Source organism: Bombus impatiens, unplaced genomic scaffold, assembly GCF_000188095.3.
Source record: "Bombus impatiens unplaced genomic scaffold, BIMP_2.2 scf_0637, whole genome shotgun sequence".
Classification (NCBI taxonomy): Eukaryota; Metazoa; Arthropoda; class Insecta; order Hymenoptera; family Apidae; genus Bombus; species Bombus impatiens.
Genome location: NT_177056.1, coordinates 565,240 through 589,061, shown reverse-complemented (window position 1 = coordinate 589,061; position 23,822 = coordinate 565,240). Strand labels below are relative to the sequence as shown.

Below are 23,822 nucleotides of genomic sequence, written 5' to 3'. Positions count from 1 at the left end.
CGACATTCCATATGCATAAACTTAATAAGTATTTCACGGGTAAACAGCGAACGAAGATAAAGGAAGAGGAAAGATTGGAAATTTGAACAAAAGAGACTTTTAGTGGGATAGCGAAGTTTTGAAATGAGATTTTTTAAATATTTTTTTAACTAAAACGAGCAAACGAAATTATGACAAAAAATTGCAAATTTCTGCTGGATGAGCTTTTAGTAGAATATTGTATATTTTTAGAACGGTTGGAAATTATTTTCGACGTAAAATGAGAATTTTTAATATCCTTTGCGATAAAGTGGCAAACGAGATGAAAATCGAAAATTTTTAGTAAAAGAAAATTCGTAATGGAATATTATGTTACGTTTCACGTTCTGTACGTATAAGGCAAATGAAAATCGAAGAAGATGAAAATACGATATTTCTAATAAAAGAATTTTCGCGAAAATATTTCGTAGCTGTGGAAAATTGAAAATTTAAAAATACGAAAGATTAATAATCTTTGCCTCCAGGGAAATGAAACGTTATTTCTCAAAATTTCCAATTCCAAACATTACCATATACATATGTACATTTTCCACATAAATTACAAATATCACACTTTTCTGTAATAAAATAATACAAACTAATATAGAATAAGAAACGAGTGTACGCTTCCTCGTTGGTTTATCGTTCGCAGTTATTTCACCTATGGATATTATCCGATCGTTACATCGATATTACATCGTCTATTTTATGCTATAAAAAGAAAAAGAAGGAAAAAAGAAAAAATAAAGAGACGAACGGCATAATAAGCCTCAAAAAGAGAAAAGTAGAAGGAGAAAAATATGCTACAGGCTGATAATAAAAGGAACAAGGACTAACGAAAAGCACCGCCTGGTGCTGGAAGCAATTTATCTAAACGGTCGCGAGGTCATTCGAAACGAAAGGCAAAGAGTCCATCCGGAATATTACTGGGCATTGGACGCCATTGCGCTTTGATTCTTTTGTGCGTGGCTCGTGGGACCTCCGTCTTGAGTTATCGAGGCCACTGAGGGCAAAACGAAGCGAAGAAAAAAGAAGAACGCCCGAAGAATGGACGTACTTGGCGATCTACGGAATATGCAGGGGCCAAGAGGAAAAGGAGGATGAGTTCCAGCTTTTTTTTCTTTTCGAGTGTCGCCATTTCCTGCACGGGAAATTTTCAATCGATGAGAACGGAGTCCGTACGACGCGAAAAATGTTAATGAATAAAAGCTTGCTCGAGATTCTTAAATTCGGTCTGCTGGATTCGATCGTTTGAATTACACTTCGAGCAATCAATTTCGACGAAAACTTTGTGAAATTTTGTAAAGTATGTATCTTTGATAATCTTAATGACAATCATCCTGACGCGGATATATTGAAATTAATAAGTATCGTTTATTTGTCAACGCGTCAATTATTATAATAAGCAATTAGAAAATATAAATGGGTAATTATGGATTGTATCGATAATCGAATTAACATAAGTATCGATAATTATCAATTTTGAAAGGTAAAATGTGCATAATATAGGAAAATAGACTCCAAATTGTAGTTTTATCAGTATCGACGATAATAAATAATTTCGAACGCAAAAATACAGAACGTCATTGATTTCGATAGTAATTAACCTGAATGGCAAATTATACGAGATAATATATTAGAAGAACGCAGAAAATAATTAAACGTAAAGCGTATTTTAAGCGTATCTCCGAAGAAATAATTGGAATGATAAAGCGTAGAATCTAGGATAGTTCAAAATACGTAATAGTAAAAAATACGTAAGATCTGCTTTCATCAGTGTCGTAATTTAAATAATTTAAATAGTAAACAAGTTTATTATCAACAAAAATAACAATCGCAGATAATAAATTTATTGAAATAAAATTTCATATGAGAATCTGTATCCAGAATCCATAATTATCTTTTTAAAAGGTAAAGTTCTCCCTACGTTCGAATTTTCCTCATTTTCTATGTCTTCCCGATCCTTCGAAATTATTTATTACGACATCTATTCCGGCATCGAAAAGAGACTTCTATTTTTAAGAATATTTTAACAAATTACAGAAAGACTTAAATTAATATTTGACAACCGAAAAGAAATATACTACTCTGCATTTATCTTTCTCGAAAATGTTGATAACCTGTCATTGTGATCCGATTGCGGTGGCCACTGGTGAAAATACCAGGTGTCACGAGATTATTGGTGAACGAAGAAAGAAAAGCAGGTCGAAACAGAAACGGCGGAAAGGCCAGTGAAATCAGGTTGCCACCGAATTAAGCGACGTCCCGGGGTTCGGAAAATAGACGACCCGATACGTGTTCCTTTAATAAAACTTATCAGAGATCGATTTATCATCGTTCGAAAGCACCGGTTGGATACGTTTGCGGCTTTAACTAGCACTTTCCTTGGATTTTTCATGGGTTTCGCTTCTCCACTCTTCTCCTTCCATATCTTTTTCAACTAACATTAATCAGTAACTTGTAATTATTTCTACACTAATTTACGCTATACACGCGATGTATTATTTCATCAATACATAATTACATCAGAAACTAAGCAACCTTCCTGTATTCTTTACATTTATACTTATATCCATCGAGCTTATATCTATCTATATTTACCTGTATCTTTACATTAAGTTCATATTTATTAATTCTCAAATATCTGCTTGCACGAACGACCATGAACTTTTGATCACACAATTAAAAAATTCAGTGTGTCGTCAAACTTCAGAATATACCGAAAACCAGAATAGTAAAAGCCAGATTTCACGGATCAATCGTTAGCCGCGATTCGCAATCTCCTCTCTCCTCTCTCCGACGGTACAATTGTTTTCGGATTTTCGCCATCCAACAGCGGAATGTCATATCAGAAAATCCGGAATGAAAATGGGAAAGGGATGGACCAATCGACCATGGGGACTTCTGAAACCTGGCCGAAACTTCTGCTTGGCATGTCTGACATATTTCATGCTGGAATGTTTCTCTGCGAATGCACCGGAACGCACACCGCGATTTCCGGGATGCCATCATCAACCCCCGACCGCTATTCTCGTGCGAATAATCACCATTTCTCGATTTTACGGTTCGAACCACTTTTCCATTCGCTTTACCCTCGTCGTGCATGGAAAACACTGTTAATTAACTATCGAGGTTGGTCGGAACGATAGATTTTTCAATAGCACTAGATCGTGGATGAAACGTGAAAAGCGAATGCTTCTGTAGAATCGTGGAGATGTTGGCTTATCGGTGTAAGCAGATTGTATCGAATTCTCTTGAATTTATTGCGGTAGGAACGAATAAAAAATTGCAAGAGTTTTGAAGAAAATATGATATTAGAAGACAATAGCGAAAATAGGATATTTTATATATAAATATAATAGATATTTTTAGCAGATATCACCTAATATTCGTATAAAATATTGTTTTTAGTATAAACTAACGTCAATATTCAAGTACCGATCAGCTTTCTATGTACAAAATCTGTTTCGGTATAACGCAGTACCAACGCGGTTTCGAATACCAACTTTTTTTAATTAAAAAATCCTCTTCGGTATAAGCAAAGTCAATTTTCGAATACCAACCGACATTTCACTGGAAAAATTCACTGAAATGAAAAGAATGAGAAAAGAATGGACGCCAACCAATTTTGCACGAACTCGCGCCAGAAGCCTCGTTCACGAGAATATCTACGAACATGCCTCGATTCATCAAGTAAATAAGAAACTGGCGAGACTCCTCGAGAGCGGAGAACGAGGAAACTTCTCTTTCGAAAGGTTTGCGTCATCTTTCCGAGATTCGATCGAGAAGAAAAGCTACGAACAATCGACTGTCGACGAGGCAAAGGTGATCGAAGCACGGGGATAACAACGCGGCGGAAGATAAGGTTGCACTTTTGAAATTAGCTCGCCAGGCCGGAAACGACTTTTCTTCGACGAGGCAAGAAAGAAACAGGGTCTCTGGCCGTCGTTGCCGGGGCTTCCGTCGAGCTTAATCGAGAAAATGGCTGAACCGTGGCGCAGTGAAAAGAGGGATAGGCGCGTGATCTCGCGAGATCGGAAGCCATTTATGGTCCCTGATCGACTTAGAATCGTCGACTGCGTGTAATCTGCTTAGACGATGCTATTCTCCGACGTAATTACCGATAGATCGCCTTCTTCATCCCTTACCCGTTGAGGAAATTGCGATTTTCACGGAGCTCCTTCATTGTACATATTCCAAGATCATTTTTAGCTCTTAACGGTCCAACTCGCTCATTCTCCAACAAATTACACCTTTCTAATATCAAAATTCTCTTTACTCGCCAAAACGAGGGAAAAGCGTGTACGTTTAAATACGACAGAACAGAAACCTAAATAAAACTCGCCAAATATCCCCAATCATCGATACTTAATCCGAAACCGTATCACAAAGGAAGCCAATTTCACAGTCATTCGCCTGTTAACAACCTTCACGCCCTTAGACTAACGAAACATCAAAAACTTGGAGAAAAAAAACTTCAACGCCCTCGAGCGAGCACCGTCTCAGGGGTCGTCAGCCGAGTTTTTCATCAAAGGAAGAAAGGCCATGACAAAAGAGAGAAGAAAATGACGAAGGTGGAGAAGGAGAAGAAGAAGCAAGCCTGAGGGAGTACTAGAAAAAAAATAATGTACGGTAATTGACTCCGGTCTAACACCTTTAACGAGACTTACGCGTGAACCCTTTCATTCGATGGGGTGAAATCCACGCGAATGAGTGACGCAGCATCGTGACCATTTGTGGATAATGGGACGGAACGAGGCGGAAAATGGCACATCAAAAAGAAACTGGGACAAAGGAGACCAGCCGGTTGTCCACCTAATAAAGCAAAGTGGCTAACGATACCCAAGATGTTAGGGCTGATTTTCATCAGGTGTCCCTTTAGACGCCATTTATCTTTTATTATATTTTGCGAAGAAGCTGCTTTTTCACAATTCTGCTATTTTTAGCTAAATTAATCCTTTCACCGAAGATTTCAGACTTTTGCAGACTAACGTTCATATTCAGCAAATAACACACAGTAATAGTCTGGCAAGTATATCGTAGAGTGATACGATATCGGTGTTTGGCATCGATAGTGGCACAAATTTAAAAAGTTCCTGCTTTTATCGAATGGAACATTATCGCGCTATTCTTATTACGCAAAACAGTATATTTGTAATTCGATCGGTTTCGCGTCGCAAAACCGATTTATTATTTATACCGCTATCAATCTAGTCTTAGTTTTACGACACTGACTTCGGTTGTTTCGTGACGCTACAAGTGGAAGGTTCTACCGCTGTCGCGAATATCGGCGTATCTTTCGTTAAATCAACGTTACAATGTCGTTGAAACGATTCGCGAAGATGTCTTTGTAAATTTTAAAAAATCTCTCGCGTAAAATTTACATATTTTTGGATGAAACGAATCCTTAGATAAAAATAAAAGGTTAGATAGAAAAAGAATTTAGTCCAACTACGTGCCACGTAGGAAAGAAGTTCGTATACAGTTGACATGTATCTGGATGATTTTTGCGAGAACGATGACGAAGCGGATCGTTAACTGCAAAGGAGAGACAGACGAGAACAACGGGGGATTCGGTGACAAAGCCGGCCGCGTTCTTCGCTTTTACTTTGAAAACATACACGTTCTACTTTCCGACGCTCTATACGTTCGCCGCCGTTTCATAGCATCGCCGAAAAAGAGCGCGAAATTGTTAGCGGCCCACGAATATTCACAAAATTGCCAACGACAGCTAAATAATTAGTACTTTAATTAACACTTTTAGGTCTTCTGGCGAAGCTGCTATCCTAATCAAATATTCTTCCTATGTATAAAATGCCGCTAAATCGTAATTTTCGCAATTGGCCGTGTACAAATTGAGATTATCGTTAAAAATGTGATACAAATTAATCCCACAGTCTCTAAAAATTTCTAGAAGATAAGACGGTCAATTTTTACAAAATTTCTACATTCTACGTACTATCATAGAAAGATTTATAATAAAGTAATTTATTCTTGGGAAATAAATCGCGTCGTAGAAACAAACTTGGATTTCTAACATTATTATAAGCAATAGGTATAAAATGCACGTCGACTAACCGCAACCAAGTAAAATATTGCGAATTGTCGTAACACCTAATTGTCGTCATACCTAGGGAAAGCCTTGTGCAATCCATTTCAACTTAACGTAGCAAATATCAGTGACAAAAGACAAGAATCGAAATCTTTGAACCATTCCGTGGCTGACAAACTCTTGCCCCTTTTTTCCCTCCACTTTTTCCAGTCATGCAGCCGAATGATTAACGAGGGTTGCAAGTTTTGATGCACCCGGTGCACGTGCATCATCCACAGAGCTTACGAGCGGCTCACACAGCTGCCTCTATTCGCCTAAACTTCCGACATTTTTTCGCTCCTCTCACGTCACGCCTGACTGACAATAATAAATATTTCCCTCTGCCACCCTTTACCCTCGTCGACATCGCCAAGTTTTCCTTTTTTCACTCTCGGTCACCAGGGAAAACGTATTTTTTTTTCAACAAGGTTGATACGAACGATACACTAAATCAGACAAAACAGCGATTTTTTACAGGGATTTTACGATATTTAACCGCATCGTGCTACGAAGAACACCTATTTTTATTAAATTTACACAGTTTGTTTAAGAAATTGTATGGTTTGATAAAAAAAAAAAAAAAAAAAAAACTGCGTTTTCTTTCGACTCGTTGCCATTTCTACGATCGTTCAAATTTTTGCAAAATCCTATGCTATACTTTACCTCGTAGATTTCAGTTTATGAACCGAAAAGAATTTTCTACTTTAAACTTTTCAATTTTCGCAGGGAGATGTGTTCTACCAGAAGAAACATAATATCGACATTTTGGAATATTTCTTCTAGAAACATTGGAGGCAAAGCTGGAAACTGAACTAATACTAAATCGAAAAAATCTGGACATTTTGTCTTATAATTGTTTACGAAAGAAATTCTCAAACTACATACACCTATTTTCAGAATCTGAAAATCGTTTTATCGTAACCTTCGATGCATCGTGTCATCTTTACACATAACATTTTATTCTTCTATTAACGGAACAGTTTATTATTTCATCATCGTCACATTTCCAATTTTATTTTACTTTTCCTTAACTTCGTCAAAGATGGCCGCATAATTAATGTTGCTTTGCGACCAACAGGTGTGTCCGATTAATTTCCCTCGACCCGAGGCACAATTTATTATCACCTTTTTGCGGTTAACGTGACATAGGATGAATATTTCACCGTGCATTCCCATACCCCGTTAAGTATTTCATTTCAATTTCTGATCATTTTTTCCAGCTACGATTCTGAAAGTGTAAAAGTGGAAATTGGTTATCGTCGAAGCTGGAATATGACTGACGGAGTGATATTTTTGCAAAGCTGTCATAGTTCGAAATTTCCACAGCAGGACAGTGAAAAATAGATACGATTTTTTGACAGAGACATGGAACGATTGGTTAATCCTGTCAGGTGTATTTTCAGCGCAGAAGGGTACAATTTTTGAACGTGTTTTCGTTTGAACGAATGAACCTCGTTTAATGATTGGAGCTTAACTATCCTCTTCGAGAACAAATTTTTCCATTCGGAGTTAAAAATCAAATTTTTATTCAAATTCTTTATTCTACTCCACCCTTACCTTCTAATTAAATTATTTTATTTCTTCGTAACAGTATCACGAGTTTATTTTAATTCCAGACGAACTAGGTCATTCGTGCTGACGATTACGAAGATGGTGCAGGTCTAAAACTTGTTTGAAAGTTGGATTTTTCATTTACTTTATGTTCCATCGATCTATATCGCAGCGAAGATAATATAGAAAAAATGTTGCATGAAAAATATTTGACTTAAGTCACTTTCATAGTTGCTGGCACGTTTCAATTTTATATTTTGATCGATTTATCTGTTTCCCAAAGAATTTTTTGTTCCCCAACTTCGACAATATTACTTTTCCGCGAAGCTACACGTTTCCCTCTTCCTCCCACTCGGAGAACAGAAAACCAGCCTACATCTAACGGAAATTCGGACGCACAGGTGTATTTGAAACCGGAGCAGAGAGATGCCAGGTCCTCTGACCTACTCGATCTTTCGCTTCCCAACAGAAATTTTTCGCCGAAAGGACGAAAAATTCATCAAAGCTATAGGATCGCTTTTCCCTCGAAATACGTTATTTTTCAACTTGTTTTTATCCTGACCTGGCTCAATTATTCCAACAACATGGTATGCCTTTGCCCTTGTCCAACATCCATCCGCGATTTGTAATGTTCGAAGATGGAACAAGCGATTTCTGAATAGAGATCGTATCTCTCCTGTGCTCCATCTTGTGAATATATTTCTACTTTTTACGCTTTTGGAAAAAGACCTGGTGATTTATCGAATAAAAAAGAGATATCATTGTACAAACGAGTTTTAACATCGCTACATCGTATTCCCTAATTGTTTTCTCTCTTCGAGTTACTTTCACCTACGAACGCAATTTCTTGAGGTTTTAAAAATATCCACGTATTTTTTTAACGATTGAAAAAACAAGTTTAGGACAGTAAACTCAAAAGAATAAGAATGATCGAACTGTTCGACGAATTCGAGATGCTCGAGATATTTCGCTCGAAAAATTTAAGTTTAATAATTAATTTCTGTTGCCACTTACCTTCTTGGCGTCATTGTTGTTGTCGGCCGCGTGATGTGGTTGTGGACTCATTGCAGCACCATTGCTAACTGCTCCGCTTTGCGACAGAAGCTCGTCGCTACCCCTCTGCAACAATAAGAGAGACCAACAAACGTCAATATACGAACGAAAACCGTTTCAACGTAAATTCAAACTATTTTCACGACATAGTTCAATAAATATTCGTTTCCTAACACTACCCGAGTTCAAAATTCTTCCGCTTTTAAAAAATGAACCTTTCCATCCCAAATTCAAATTCAGACCACTTCCAAATACGGTCAAACAAGACTTGCTCCTAAATGATCTACGTCCGAATAAAACTCTCTATTGAAAATCCATGACGGAAAACATTTCATCTTTAATCCCAATTCAGATCGCTTTAACGACACGGTCGAACTAAAAATTTTGGTGTCCACCGTGACGGACAACGCGTTGAGTCTAACTCGGTGCGCTTCTCGTACCGCAATCGGCAAAAAATTCGCTTGCCAATCGCATGAACACCGAGAATCAAGACCCCAGCAAAGCCCTCTCTCTTCAAATCCAAAACCACTCCAATCCCCTTCTCTATTCCCAACCTAACCTTAAACCTCTCTGGCAAGAAACCAGCCAGCTTGCCGCTTATACGAGTCCCCAGGTGTATTATTAAAATCCTTCCAACTCCGTAAACACGTTTAACCGGCGATTCTCCGCGGTAACAGGATCAAGAGTCTCAGTCCCTGAGTCTAATTCCTCGAGCTGATCCCTCAAAGGAAACGCGACGATAAACGGGATACTCGCGTGTGCTCGATCGCGAGACCTACGATCCGATCGCTGGAGGCTCACAAACCAAGGAAACCTCATGGTGGATGCCCTGGATGGAAGTATGGCGACCTTTCAACGAGGAAAATACGCAGCTCCAGCTTCGAGATAATTCATAAGCTCGAGAGAGAGAGTGAGAGAGAGTGAGAGCAGGTCTGCCAGTCACCAGCTTTGGAGAGACAGAATGCTAGATCAAAGAGTCCCGCAGGATCACGCTTGCGAGCGGGTAAGAAAAGACGCGACTCCATGGATCTGAGAGTTGAAAACCCTTTGACGAATATTTATGGAAATCCTTCTCCTGGTCTTTAGTCGATAAGATGCGCTGTTGGTTGCATAGATGGAGATCTCCCGGCTCTTGTCTTGCCACAGCGAACTTCTTTCAGAACAGTAGACAATCGATATACACTAGAGTTACTTTAGAACTTAAAGGCGTCGAGATGACCAATTTGTAACTTTGTACGGATATTCTATAGATTTACAGCGACGCATTCTGGAGGCGTTGAATGATCTTTTATAAAATATATGCAAAGCTTTATATACTTTTTCATATAACTTCCATTTTCGTTGAACGAAGTGTAATGGGTAAAATGTTTATACAATGATAAAGTGTTTGGAGATACTTGAATTTTAATTGTATGCTTTTGTGGCTATCTGCAAGTTTAATTTTAGTTTTATTTTATGTTCGCGAACAATGTAAAACCAGGTCCAATTTCCAGGTCATCAGGACGAAATAAATAAGTTCGTATACCTTTCATTTCAGTTTCTTTGATACAATTTTACGCTTAATTTTAGTCGTCGGTAGTTCTAACGTTGATCTCATGTATTTTTATGTATTTTTCGTACACATGAAAATTGATTCCTGCAACATTGCTAAAGTTAGATTTAACGAAGTGTAAATCACTTTAGAAACGAGTTCTTCGATCCTCCTTCGGTAAACGCAAGAGAGCGATTTTTTTCAATTTTAGTAATTTCGCTTCTGTCTTGTAATTTCCTAAAAGTTCATGCAATCCGTTCGCCATTCACTGAACCACGAAGCCCATCAAAGATCTCGATCCGGTCCGCGGATGAGTGGAGAGAATTGAAAGACGAGAATCGAGAAACCTCTCTTCCGAAGATTCCATAATCCATAGATTCGCGGGAAGTAAATAATAGAGTAGGTCCGGTGGTGGTTTGGTTGCGCCGGATATCAGCCAAAGGATGAAGCTACCGCCGTATATCCGGCGAATGTATGAAACTCTCCTTCCTTCGTTTCTCCGCGTCGTAAGAGACTCTTAAAGAAGAGTTTTCCTTCTTCCACAGAGTCGGCTATGTTGTTGTATAATTGTATTTTATTTCTACTACAATTGATGTCGTCTTCTTCCTTACAAACCCCTCGACCATAGGAGAGAAAATCCTTTCAAATAGTCCATTTGTCAGAAATCTTATTTCAGTAAAATTATCACAAGTTAGTAGACGAAGCGATAACTACGAAACAAACGGAACTACCTAAACCGTCTCTTCTCCATAATTATTATAATAAATCATTATAACAAGAAGGGTTTTTCGTTACAGAAAATGCTTTCTGAGCAACCTCGATCACACCTTGGTCTATTCAAACCACTCGGAACCCTCGCAAACGACCACAGACCTTCAGAAAATACAAGCTTGAACGCCTCTATTCTTGGTTACATAACGTACACGTGCAGACAAAAAGCGAAAATCAATGATCGTGTAAGGCCTCCGTTCGTCGAACCACTTCAAACAAGTCGAAAATCTCAAGAAACCAAATTCAAACGTCACTATCCTCGATGAAACAAGGCACAAGCGTACCGAAATACGAAGAATTTGCTCGCAATTTCTCGGACGCTTAAAGTCTGGATCTCACGTGTCCGACGAGGCGCATAAAATCGTCTCACGATCGTCTGGCCAGCTGTCTGCAGTCCCTTCGGAGGGTCTTCGCCGGTTGACAAAGCAATTTCACGACCGAGCTGCAACGCGATCCGATGAGTTTCCTCACAACCTACCTCTCTCTCTCTCTCTCTCTCTCTCTTGCTCTTTCTCACCCCTGCGGTTATTTGCTGGAGGATTCGCGCGACTCGCATTAATTGCAGGGCAAACACGCGGTGCGCTCCGCTTGCTTGACAATTTGCTCGACGACATAGCTAACTGGGCCACGTTTCCGGCCCGTTACGAGTTAAGTTAGGGTGGACAATGGATCCTCTCTCTGACAGCCATGTTGGTCGTTGCGGGTTAATTGGTCTTTTTGGTACTTTCCGGAGATTTGTTTGACTAGCTCACTTTGGGATAATAAGAATGTTTTTGTGGAGATGTTTTGGATCCGTGTAATGTCGTTGAAATTTTGGAAGCCTCTTTTGTTTTAGCATTTTTATAATTTTGTTTTATTTGTGACATTTCAGGGTTATTATTTCGCTTTTGTAATTTTAGGAACTTATTTCAGGAATGTATTTATCGCGTGAAGTTCAAAATATGAGCTAGCAAAACTCGATATACGCTTTCAAGCTTCCACGATCTAATCATTATCAAAAACAAAGAAGCTTAATTTCCGACATCGATCTCAAATTCGAAACTTCAAACCGCAGAACCAAAATCTATCCTCCCGCGCTCCGCAAGATTCAAAACCAGAGTCCCGAACTACAAAATCAAAACCGAAATATCCTTCGATCGACGGGAAATCTCTTTCAACAAACTACGGACTTCGCCAAATCTTTTCAAATTACGTCAAACTTCTCCTAATATAAGCAATTCCGCGACAATTTCGCAAAGTCCACCAAAAATAGAACTTTTTATGGAATTAACAAAGAAACATCTATCGAATTCGATGAAAATCCCGTAAAACTTGCCCCTAAAATCGCGACAAGATGATGGATCGTGCCAGACGATCGAACTACCCTCGTGAAAGTGAGTTTTCACGCGAAATCTTTCGAAGAGGCTGTCGAGGATGAGCGTGGCTACACTTTGAGCCGGTGAAATAATATTAGCTCGAGATAGTCCTCGCGATAAGACGCTGCAACACAGAGCCGGTTATCGTTTTTCAAGATGGATGGCTCTGGTACCGCGTCACCGGGATTCGTGTATCGTTCCGGCAGACGCATATAGGTACCTGAAAGGATCTTTCGTGTCTGGAATTCTTTGGAAAATTGCGTAGGGATAAGCTAGTTGTACTTGGAATATCGCCCTTCTTTTCTTTTTTTCGGGGGTTTTGGGGATTTCGTCGTGGCGATAGCGAAAGAAGACGCAAATTCTTTTCTGAAATAATAATAATAATAAAAAAAAAAATTAACAAATTTGATACAATCACTGCGAACGTTCGGAATAAAAAAATACCCTTCTCGGAATAGAAAAAGACTTGGAGCAAAACTTCCAATTTTCTGACCTATTTGATACATCAGGACCATCAACTACAATACATAAATCACGTTGAAGCATATCAAGCATATGGTTCACGACACGCTATGTGAAAATACAGTTACGTTATGGTCGGAAGGTCAACAATCAAGCTATCGAAGAAACGGACAGGAAGGGTTGTTCCTACCCTCCGGCACAAATGGATCGTGATCCAAGTCTAGCTTGACCAGCAGGCTGCCAGAATCAAGAGTAGATCATTTCGTGTTACTACGACGTTGTGTCCAAGATTCAGCGTCTATTTGTCTCTTTATTCAGTCATCGATTTCTTATGGAAGCAGTGATATAGCGAACGATGTAACACAGAATATTAGAAATATAACGATACTCGTTGGCATAGTCGTTGCTTCGTGTTTGACGATCGGGAATCGTCAAGTTGAAAACCTTAAAACAGAAACTACTTTTAAATAAATAAAACCTAATAATAAATCGACAGATCAAGAAACCAGGCCGTAATAATACACCGTAAACTGTAACAATAAAACCAAAAACTAAGAAATCCATTATTATCAGATCATTACATTACATTATGTTATTGAATTAAAAAATTCAGGATTAAGAACGTAAAATTCACTATCCATAACAAGATCTCTGATTGATCGTCGAGATCAAGTCCGAAACCAAAAATCGAAGAACGTTAAATAACGAAGTTGCCCAAATCAACCCTTTCTCAAAGCCTAGAACCGAAGAAGGAAAGGAGGCAAAAGGGAAGATCCAGAAGTAAAGAAGGAAAAGGGAAAGAAGGAGAAAAAAAATTGGAAAACGACGAGAATTCGAGTCAGCGAGCCAGATAACCGAATGAAGATTTGTATGAGCCGGAAGATTTGTGTCAGCCTGTCGTGATTTTCATCGAGCCCCTTCTCTGGAGCAAATGACGCGGAAACAGGGCAGAAATTAAAGCCGCTCGTTAGGGTGAAAACGCTTCGAGCCGATGCAATGGGGGGAGCGCCATTCACCCGCGAACACCGATTCGATATTCGAGATACAAAGAGAACCGAGAAAGAAAGAGAAGAAAGTGGATCGTGCCTCGCGATTCCTGCTTGCCATATTAAATTGGATCAACTTGCGATCAGAGAATACGTCTCGTGGAATTTATTTCGTCGTCTCTTCTTACGACGCTGGTAGTTTCTCTCGTCTTTTTATTATATTTAATAGTCCTTTCCAATCCTGGGAAATTCACTGTTTCTGTGAGTTACAGGATGTTTTCGTCGAGTTCTTGCAAGTTTGAGCGACGATTTGACGATGATTCTGTATTGTAGATTATTGACTTGCCCTTTCAGTTAATCTTCGAATTTTTAATTATTCTATTCTATTTTGGGCCATTATTATTCATATATTTAGGAACTAAGTGATATCTTCGCATAGACACCATGATCGTTAAATAATTCTTTAGCGATTTGAAAAATTACTCGTAACCTGTAAAATTAGCTTCTTTATAGTTCATTCAAAAATATATTCAAAAGATTCTTTAATTCGAACGATGGTAGACTTTAGCGTTGTCCCATATCGAAAAATCTCTTTCGCGAGAGAAAATCAAACTTTGATCACAGACTGGTAAAAATTATTTATCCGTTGTCGCAGTTTAAATTCTCGTTAACATTCATCACGAATGAAAATTTCTACGATGAAACACCCTCTTCTACCCTCGCATACGCGGACATTATCAGCAATGGATGCCAGATAAACACAAAATTGAGGGGAAACATTGAATTGCAAAACCGATCGAGTAGGGAAATTTCGTCCTCGATATTTATTCAACAATTCTTCTCCCCCCTTTTTTTGTATTTTTCATCTCGTTGTACGAAGTATAAATAACGCGAAACAGAAACTCGAGTTAACGACGTTCACTATCGAACCAACTGGTAGCCATACTTTCGTAATCATTTCATAATTAAATATGCATCTTGCTCTGCTCGTGAAACACTCGTGTTTATGGGTTAATGAGGTTGATTAGAAGGTTCCATCTTAATTGGTACATCGAGCTAGACTGGCGGTTTCCTTTCTAATTTTCTACATTCCACCATCTATGAACGTATTATGAAAGTTGTGGGGTTAAAATATAGTAAAAACGTAGAAACGCGAAACAGAAATATGATACAAAAAGAGAAAAAGTATAAAAATACGAAGATGCAAATATACCAAAAAATATAAAAATTATAAAACAAATAATAAACTTAAAGAATTGCAAAATATCGAAAATCCATAATTTAGATATGTAAAGCGTAGAGATTGGAGAAACGTGAAGTAACGTAGAAATACATAAATGCAAAGACCCACGAAGGTGCAGCAACGTAGTAAATTCCTGAAGTGGAGAAACATTAAAACAAAAATAATTAATACTCGAAATGTAAATCTGGAAATGTTGCATGGAAAACAATTCCTCGTTCATTAACTTCCCAACAACTCTACGCTTAATGACACAAATTACACTTTCGTATTTTCAATCGACCAATTAAACACATTTATATTCCACATTCAATTTTCCTGAACTTCGAGCACAGTCGAACATTTTAAAAAACCAATTAAAACACAATATAATAATAAATGTCAATCTTACGTAAAGATAAAACATTATCTTATATAATTAATCCTGATTAACAAATAACTTTATCGTAGCATACTGTTTCACATTCAAAATATTATACGAAATTAGTAAACTACCAGTTACCTCAACGCAATCTCTTTTTATCTTTTTTGCAAGTTTATGGATTACGGGTACAGCATTGCCATTTATCTAGCAGAAACACGCGAGTATGTTTTAGTTCGAAATAAAGATAAAAAGACTGTCACTCTCATTCTCCTTCTCCCCTCGTTCGCCGAGGAAAAAGAAAATTAGTAAAAAAAAAAAAAAAAAAAAAAAAAAACGGAAAGAAAAAGAGAAAGAAAGAGAATCATCCTCGCGTTTCTGTATGCCATCATTGTGAACTACAACATCACGTTCGCCATCTCGAAGCTCAATTTCCCCCATTATACGCGCCCTCAATTGAAACAATCAAAATCAAAGTTCCATTCTCTGCTACATAATTTCCCTCTCGCAAATTTCAATCTATATCGTTACCTTTTAACGTTACGAAACTATAATATCAACCCTTTCATTGATCCCAATTAAAATTCTAGCTGATGATATGGCCATTAACGCGCGATTAAAAATAATACACTCGTACATTGAATATTTTTGTATATACGAGCTTCTTACAAGACAAACCGATTCACTTCACTTTTTACTCATTTCTTAAGTCTGTTACGTAAGTACAGGTTCAAAAGTTACAGACGCAGAACCTAGAATGTATAATTTTCTACGATAACGTTGATTTAATTGTAAAACTTTCCAATTCCATTTATATATACTCTATATTTGTTATCAAGGCATTTAATAAATAGAATTTTAAGTACACAATTTGTTCGATAAATTTAAACGTTATGAACCTACGAGCTTAAAAATAATTTTATACGTATGTCCCGCAATAATGTCAATTTAATCGTACAATAAGACCTTGAACTAGAATAACACGTTAAAATAGCACGCAACCGTTCTTTGTCGTAACAGAAATTCGTAAAAATCTGAAAATTTTAGAAGGCCGTCTCTCATTTTCTCGTTGCTCGGTCGCGAAAGTATCGCGCTTTAAAAAATGTCCTCGGACAGATGGATTTACGCGCGTTTCCGCTCGCATAACGACACGTGCCGGAGGAAGAATTCCTTTCAGTTGTGTTATTTTTTCCTCTCCTCCACTTTCATTTTTTTTCTTTCTTTTTGCCCTTTCGACACGCATTTTCAGTCCCGCTACTTTACTTCGCTCCTCCCTTCTGTGTTTTATTACTCTTTTCTCCTTTTCTTCTTCCTTTTTTTTTTTTTTTTTGTTTTTCGTCGAAAGAGAAAGAAGGGAAAAGCCGGCAAACTCACTTTGTAGCGCCGGTAGCTTTGTTGCTGAAACTGAATCACGGCCAGATCGCCGGGCAAATGAAGCGAGCAACGTTCCTTTCTGTTTTTTAATACAGCGTGACGCGAGCGGGAAACAAAGGGACGAGTTAACGACGCTGAAAAACGACGAATTCTCTGGACACTGCACAGAAATGCTCGCCCACGCACGTGCGGGGGTGTTCGTTAGCGGAAAATTTGGATTTTGTTTCATTTGCAATCCGCGACGGCTATTTTTACGGCTATTACTAGTTGCAGAACATTCGGTGTAATTTCTTTATTGGATTATCGATTTTAGTGGCAGTGTTTCCCTGGCAGGGTTTCGTTTGTTTTGCGTACGCGGAATTTAATTGGGATTATGAAATTGGGCGAGATTGCGATTTACCAAGCGGTTGGACTTTTGTTTTCAATTTTTACTTTCTGTTACAGCGTATAACGATCGTTCTTATTTTCTTACGATCATCTCGATCGTCTTCGCATATAAACATTTTCCACTTCTCTCTGACTACCCGCATGACTTTTTTTTTTCCTTTTTTTTTTTTTTTTTTGTTTTTCGTCGAAAGAGAAAGAAGGGAAAAGCCGGCAAACTCACTTTGTAGCGCCGGTAGCTTTGTTGCTGAAACTGAATCACGGCCAGATCGCCGGGCAAATGAAGCGAGCAACGTTCCTTTCTGTTTTTTAATACAGCGTGACGCGAGCGGGAAACAAAGGGACGAGTTAACGACGCTGAAAAACGACGAATTCTCTGGACACTGCACAGAAATGCTCGCCCACGCACGTGCGGGGGTGTTCGTTAGCGGAAAATTTGGATTTTGTTTCATTTGCAATCCGCGACGGCTATTTTTACGGCTATTACTAGTTGCAGAACATTCGGTGTAATTTCTTTATTGGATTATCGATTTTAGTGGCAGTGTTTCCCTGGCAGGGTTTCGTTTGTTTTGCGTACGCGGAATTTAATTGGGATTATGAAATTGGGCGAGATTGCGATTTACCAAGCGGTTGGACTTTTGTTTTCAATTTTTACTTTCTGTTACAGCGTATAACGATCGTTCTTATTTTCTTACGATCATCTCGATCGTCTTCGCATATAAACATTTTCCACTTCTCTCTGACTACCCGCATGATTTTCGAAGGATTTGACGATCATTCGTACGGGGATAAAATTTTCTTAATTATTCTCCGAGATGTCAGTTTAATATCGTAATCATTGGAGAAAGCATTCAGACAAGGGATGTTGACGAAAACGAAAAGCAGCGTCGACGTTTCGGCAAGTTTCTAACAGAGACTGGAATAGAGGAAATGTAGTAACACGGTGTAAAGCAATTATAATCCATGCTGTTAGACTGCCGCGAATCTGACAAGACCGCGAACAGTTTGCTGGAGAACGACGATGACGAGGGTATACGCGCCTCGAGAACGCACTTGATCGGACAAACTTATCGAAAGTAATGGAAGAATTTTTGCGGAACTTCCTACGATAATATTTATCATAATTTAAATTTGAGATCAATTCTTTAAAGACCAATTGTGTTCCAACTGGGTCGTATCACGTTTGCAATTTGTTTCACGTTCCAGTTACAGAACTTGCAGGTTTCATTGAAACTGTTCTAGTTACGTTTGAGTTATGAATGATCACTGACCTCTGACTTTCCACCGGACATTATAATTCAACGAAAACTGATCAGCTACGGGCGAACAAAATTTCACCAACAAATTTTTCCAACAAACACAGAGATATTACACCAAAATAACGGACCAAGAGTAGAATTGAATGCAAATTTACTCTCATATCGAAGGCTCTTCGAATATCCATCGACAAGTTTCAAACACAAAATTTCCACCCTTCCACAGATCGCCGAGAGAAGAGAATCCCAAAGAACAGGTCCCCAAACATCCAAATTTGTTCCAAACGTTCCAATGTTAAAATAAATCACATTTCCAAACATCCAAACCAAACGTCTGCTCCTCGAACATCCACAAATCCTTCAAAAAGAAACAATACGAAAGAACATCCCCCCTAAAGGAACTATCTGTCTAAACGTTAAGCGAATTAATTAGCGAAAATTCGTGGGACGTGGAGCAAAATTCCAGGTTTTTAACCGACTGGTTTGGTTTCGACGTTCCAAGAGTGGTTTATTGAGGTTCCCTGAAGCAAGCGTTGGATCTGCAATTGAATATCGTTACCGCGATTCGGTCCGGTGATATTTTCTTCGAGGACTAGGCCGATTGTTTCACGATTCCTATTCAGGCCGGTTCAACGGTTTCGCGGTTTATTGGGATTACCTGGTCTTCTCGTTGTTTTACAGACGATTGTGGCGGAACATCGTAATTGAGTATTGTTATACCGAGTTGTTCGGTGATAGTTTCCTTTCGAGACGAGGAATATCGATCCGATCCAAGCTCAACAAGTTCATCCTCCGGTGTAACTGACTCCAGTCTTTGTCGTCTCGGGGGCTCCTGTGTTTCAGTTTTCGATCCATCCTTTGGACTTCTTAATGAATTATTAAGTCTCGGATACTTAATCTGATGTAAGAAACGTCTTTTCTTTATATTGGAATTTTTTTTAATCGCTTCCAAGAAATCTAATGGTCGTAATCGTAACTTTTCCGAGCAATCATAGATTCGTTGTACTAAAACGTAAACGAGCACATGGTGTGTAACAGCAGACATTCTTTAGATTCCAAGAAATTCACTTTTCTCGACCCCCAAATGCAGCAAATTAAAGCAACCTTCGAAAGACCGGCTTATGTCGCAGACCGGCAAGCAAATTACGACTGGTCGACTTCATAACGGTATATACGTATCAAACTCGGAGCAATTCCTCCATCTTCGAAATCAGTAGATTAAACAAGCTGCTTGCAAACCTGCTTACATCGAAGATCAACAAATCAATCCCACTCGCCCTTTTCACAGACCATTAAATTTCGATAGAAACACGGATAATTCACATTCTCGCCCCTAACCCTGATATAATCGGAAAACGATTTATTCCAATTTATTCGAACCAGCCTCCGAACATTCTTCGAAAGATTTTCCGTATCCCTCGACGAAAGACAAACAGTCGATGTTTCAATGTACGTATTCAATTCGCAACTTCTTCGTCGCGGAATTTCTTTCTCTTGGCGAACTCGGCGCGTTTCCGCGGACTAGAACAAGCCGAAAGAAAGCGGCGGCGGGGTGTTGCGCGCGGAGCGAAAGGGGTGGCGACGACCCTTGCAATCTCGTTCGAGGCAACAACTCCCAAGCAGCCAGCAATCGCATTTAATTTCAACGAAAAGCGGATATTCAAATATCGAGGAAGCACTCGACGCCGTGACGCGCAAATAGGGAACGCGTTTTACCACCGCGCGACTTTTTCCGCCGCGAAACTTCCTTTCTTACGCGGTTAAGCCATTCGTCCTCATGAATTTCAAAGCGACCCGGGGAAAATACCAGCGTCGCGGAAAATAAACCTTCGTGACCGGCAAAACCTGGCTGCGTGAAATTTTAGTCCTTTTTCTTTGCCTTTCGAATGGATTAATGGCAAAGGGGGAGAACGAGGGTTGCCACGAATTCGTATAACCGATTTGATAATTGGCGCTAGTTTCCTTCGATATCTGTGACATTTACGAAACGGCAATTTTTATTTTTATCCTATTTTATTTTATTTCACTTATAAAGGTATAACTTAATATAATAAATATTTTCAGACACAAGTAGCTCAATTCCTCGAGAAAAATTTGCGTGAACCGACTACAATGAGACGGACAAATACGAAATATTCGTTATAAAAATATCGCAAACCAATCTTTATGGAAAATTTGCACAAAATTCGAAGAAAATTCGCGATATTCGGCCCAGGAGGCCAGAAATCGTTGGCGGGGAAAAAAGAACGGCAACTTATACAGCGAGAGTTGACCGACATTCGAATCGGCAACTGTAAATTTTCATCTGGCTAGCCGTCGGATATTCTCCGGGGATCGTTTCGATCGCCTGATCCGGACCGAAAGTTATGTGCATACCATCCCATCGACTCGAGAACCATGCAGATATAGAGAAGAATTACGAATAGACGCAAAGTTGATCGATATTCGGCAGGAAACGCGATTTCTTTATACTTGCGTTTCGAATTCCAACCCTCTGTCGATCTCTGGGGATGAGAAACGATAGATTTTCGGATGTGGCAATAGGCTATCCTTCGAACGTGTTACTGCTATTCGCGAGAATTCGTATAATTCGACGAATAGCCCCGATGTTTCCGTGTAATTTATTTTTATATCTTACCGCGCCTGCTGTTTAGTTAGCAGTGTTACGAGCTGCTTTCTGCTCACTACCAGCTACTAAATAAATATTATTACACGCACAGATGCTAGTACGAATACTATACAGGCCGTTCACGCTGTTAGTTTTCAGTAAAAATAAAAGAGGCAATGAAAGATGAATGGTTCAAAATGAACTACGTATTATCCATACGTTACAATGGCTACCAAAAGTATTTGTACACCGTTCTGATCATTATAGAATCTATATATTTACTAGTTTAATACCAATTAAACGTAAAACGGCGACCTTTTAACGGCACGTATCAAGATGTAAATTGAAATACCGTGCGCCAGCCAAAAGAAACGAACGAAATTACGATAGGATCGCCCAGAAAGTAAAAGATCACGTTGGATGACCAGAAGGGCGCGTTATATTTCTGCTATGCCCGATACGATTTCGATTTCATCGCCGTACAGCGCTCTGTCGGCGTTATTATTGCGCCAGCGATGAAAACGGTCCCGAAGGAGAACCACGAATGGGAAATTTAGTCGGTCGGATGCGATTAAGGTCGGTTCTGGTGCAGATGAAATTTAAAGCATCCGCTTCCTCGCGGAGAGCAACCCCTTCGAGAGATCGCCGATACAAATGGTCCGATGGGGGGTAGTAGGTTTCGCGGCTTCTACGACGAGTCGCTACCGACGTTACTCTTTGCAATGCTGATATCGACAAGAAGGGATCCTGCAAATATTCTTACACCTCTGCTTTCCTCTATTTCCACCTAATTTTTAGATAGATGTCGTGGAATTTAAAAAGAGGAATTTTCGGGTTTCGCGGGAACTACCAGTTGCTGCTAAACGATCGTTTGTATAGCAAAATCGAACATTTCTTTAACCTATGATCTACCATTGAAGAAAGTAAGAAAATTTATTTACCCAACGATCGTTTTGTTCCATTTCTGGAAATATAGGAATGCCTGTGGCATCTTACGCAAAATATACACAAATTTTCGACGAATACCTGAACGTTCTATGATTTGAACTTGCACGAGAATTCGAATATTGGATCGGAAAATAATGTTTACGAAAGAATAAAGCAGAAAAAAGCGGCCGTCGTTATCATATTAATGGTCGCGTCTACCAGAGAAAGTTTTTTAATATTCACCGGTTAACAGGTTGTTTAACTTTTAATAACCGAAGAAGTAGTCAGAGCGATTGGCTGCGGCGAACCACGATTCTGTAAAAATAAAAGCCGCTTCTCGAAACTTTCCTTTCTAGACTAAATTAATTTGAAAGATACGTCCGAAAGTCGTCTTTGTCCAAATTTTTAGCGAATAGTTCAATAAATTACTTTAACTTTTTACAATTACTGGTTTATAGGGTGAAATTACTTTCATCTAGAATTGATTTGTTTTCATCGTCGTTATAGAGACACGTTTCTCTCGATTCTTTCCGTTTAATTCTCTTAATGTCCTATTTCAGTATTCCATTAAAAAGAAACACAATTGTCGCTTCATTAAATTCACGTGCATGACTGTCATAACAGACGAAGTGCTATTTACTTTCCGTCGAATAAGACGAAGTTAGAAGATTAGGAAAAGCAATTAAGTTTATGGTACTATAAAATTTTCAACTTTCTCTTAATGGAATAGCCTACTTTCTCGCGAATCATTTCGTAGATTGCTACGGACATGTAAATGTTCGTGTCATTGTAGCATACGACAACGTACGATATTCTAAATTCTTATTCCTATTGCGGATTAATAAGGATTCTAAACTTTCCAGGGGATGAATAATTAACATGAATAATAAACACGAAGAATAAACACGAATATAGTCCAAAATAAACATAGAAACCAATCTACCCATAAACCACAAAGTCCAAAACAGTTCTCGCACCAACAAATTTCCCATTATCGTTTCACAGACGCGTCATTTTCCCCGCGAAACTATTCCTGGAATCCAATCTGTAAAGAGGGAGGAACGGTTTTCTGGCGGATAGCGATCGTCGGATGGACGAAAATCGCGAGAGACGCGCAATCTTCAACGGCATCCGGACAATCGTGGAGCGTCCCTTCCGGTTCCGGGCCGAGCCGGACTCGATCGTTCCTCCCGATGTAATTGCTATTATGTGGCGGGGAAAAATGGCCGTTGGCCGGTGTTCGATGGCTCGATTTTACCGTCGATCGACTTTCGGGATACCGTAACCGCTAGCAACCGCCATTTTGTGGCCTCCTGCCCTCCGACAAATTGTTCTCGGGGTAAAAGGAAAGGAAAATTTGCTAGAAAAACCATCCGGCTACAGGGCCGGCTTGTTTGATTCCAATTATTTTGGAAAACGAAGAGATGCTTGGTTTTTTGCAAACTTGTACGTTACGCTTATAGTTATGCAAATGAACGTAGAAATAAGCTATTTATGAATATCCTTCGGATTCATCGGTTTCTTTACACTCGATCAAATCTGCATAACTTTCGAACCTTTCGAACAAAATCAGATCAATTCGGTATTTCATTTTTCCGAACTGGAATCTCGAAGATCAAAAACGAAGATGAGACGAAGAATGCGTAAATTTTCCTTTTCGTAAAATTATTATCCTTTCTCAAAAAGAAAAAAGAAACAGAAAAGAGAAATAATGCGAAAGACGAGAAAGAAGAGAATTTTCACTCTTTTGTACGTTACATTTACAACATCCTCTCCTCCCCTCCGACGTTTCCAAACGTTTTCAAGCACATCGAAAAGATTGCATCCGTAATACGTGCACTGGTCGTCACACGC

At 39.0% G+C, this 23,822-nt stretch overlaps 1 protein-coding gene across 15 annotated transcripts in view; it reads right to left on the bottom strand.

Moving 5' to 3' along the window:
• The window catches only part of LOC100745429 (polypyrimidine tract-binding protein 2), a 423,740-nt gene that overhangs the window by 110,652 nt on the left and 289,266 nt on the right, over positions 1-23,822 (bottom strand). For all 15 annotated transcript variants that reach the window (XM_033322433.1, XM_024369659.2, XM_033322434.1 and 12 more), the window contains one exon: positions 8,675-8,779. In XM_033322433.1, coding sequence (XP_033178324.1) covers positions 8,675-8,779 — 105 coding nt within the window. The remainder of the gene's footprint in view (positions 1-8,674; positions 8,780-23,822) is intronic.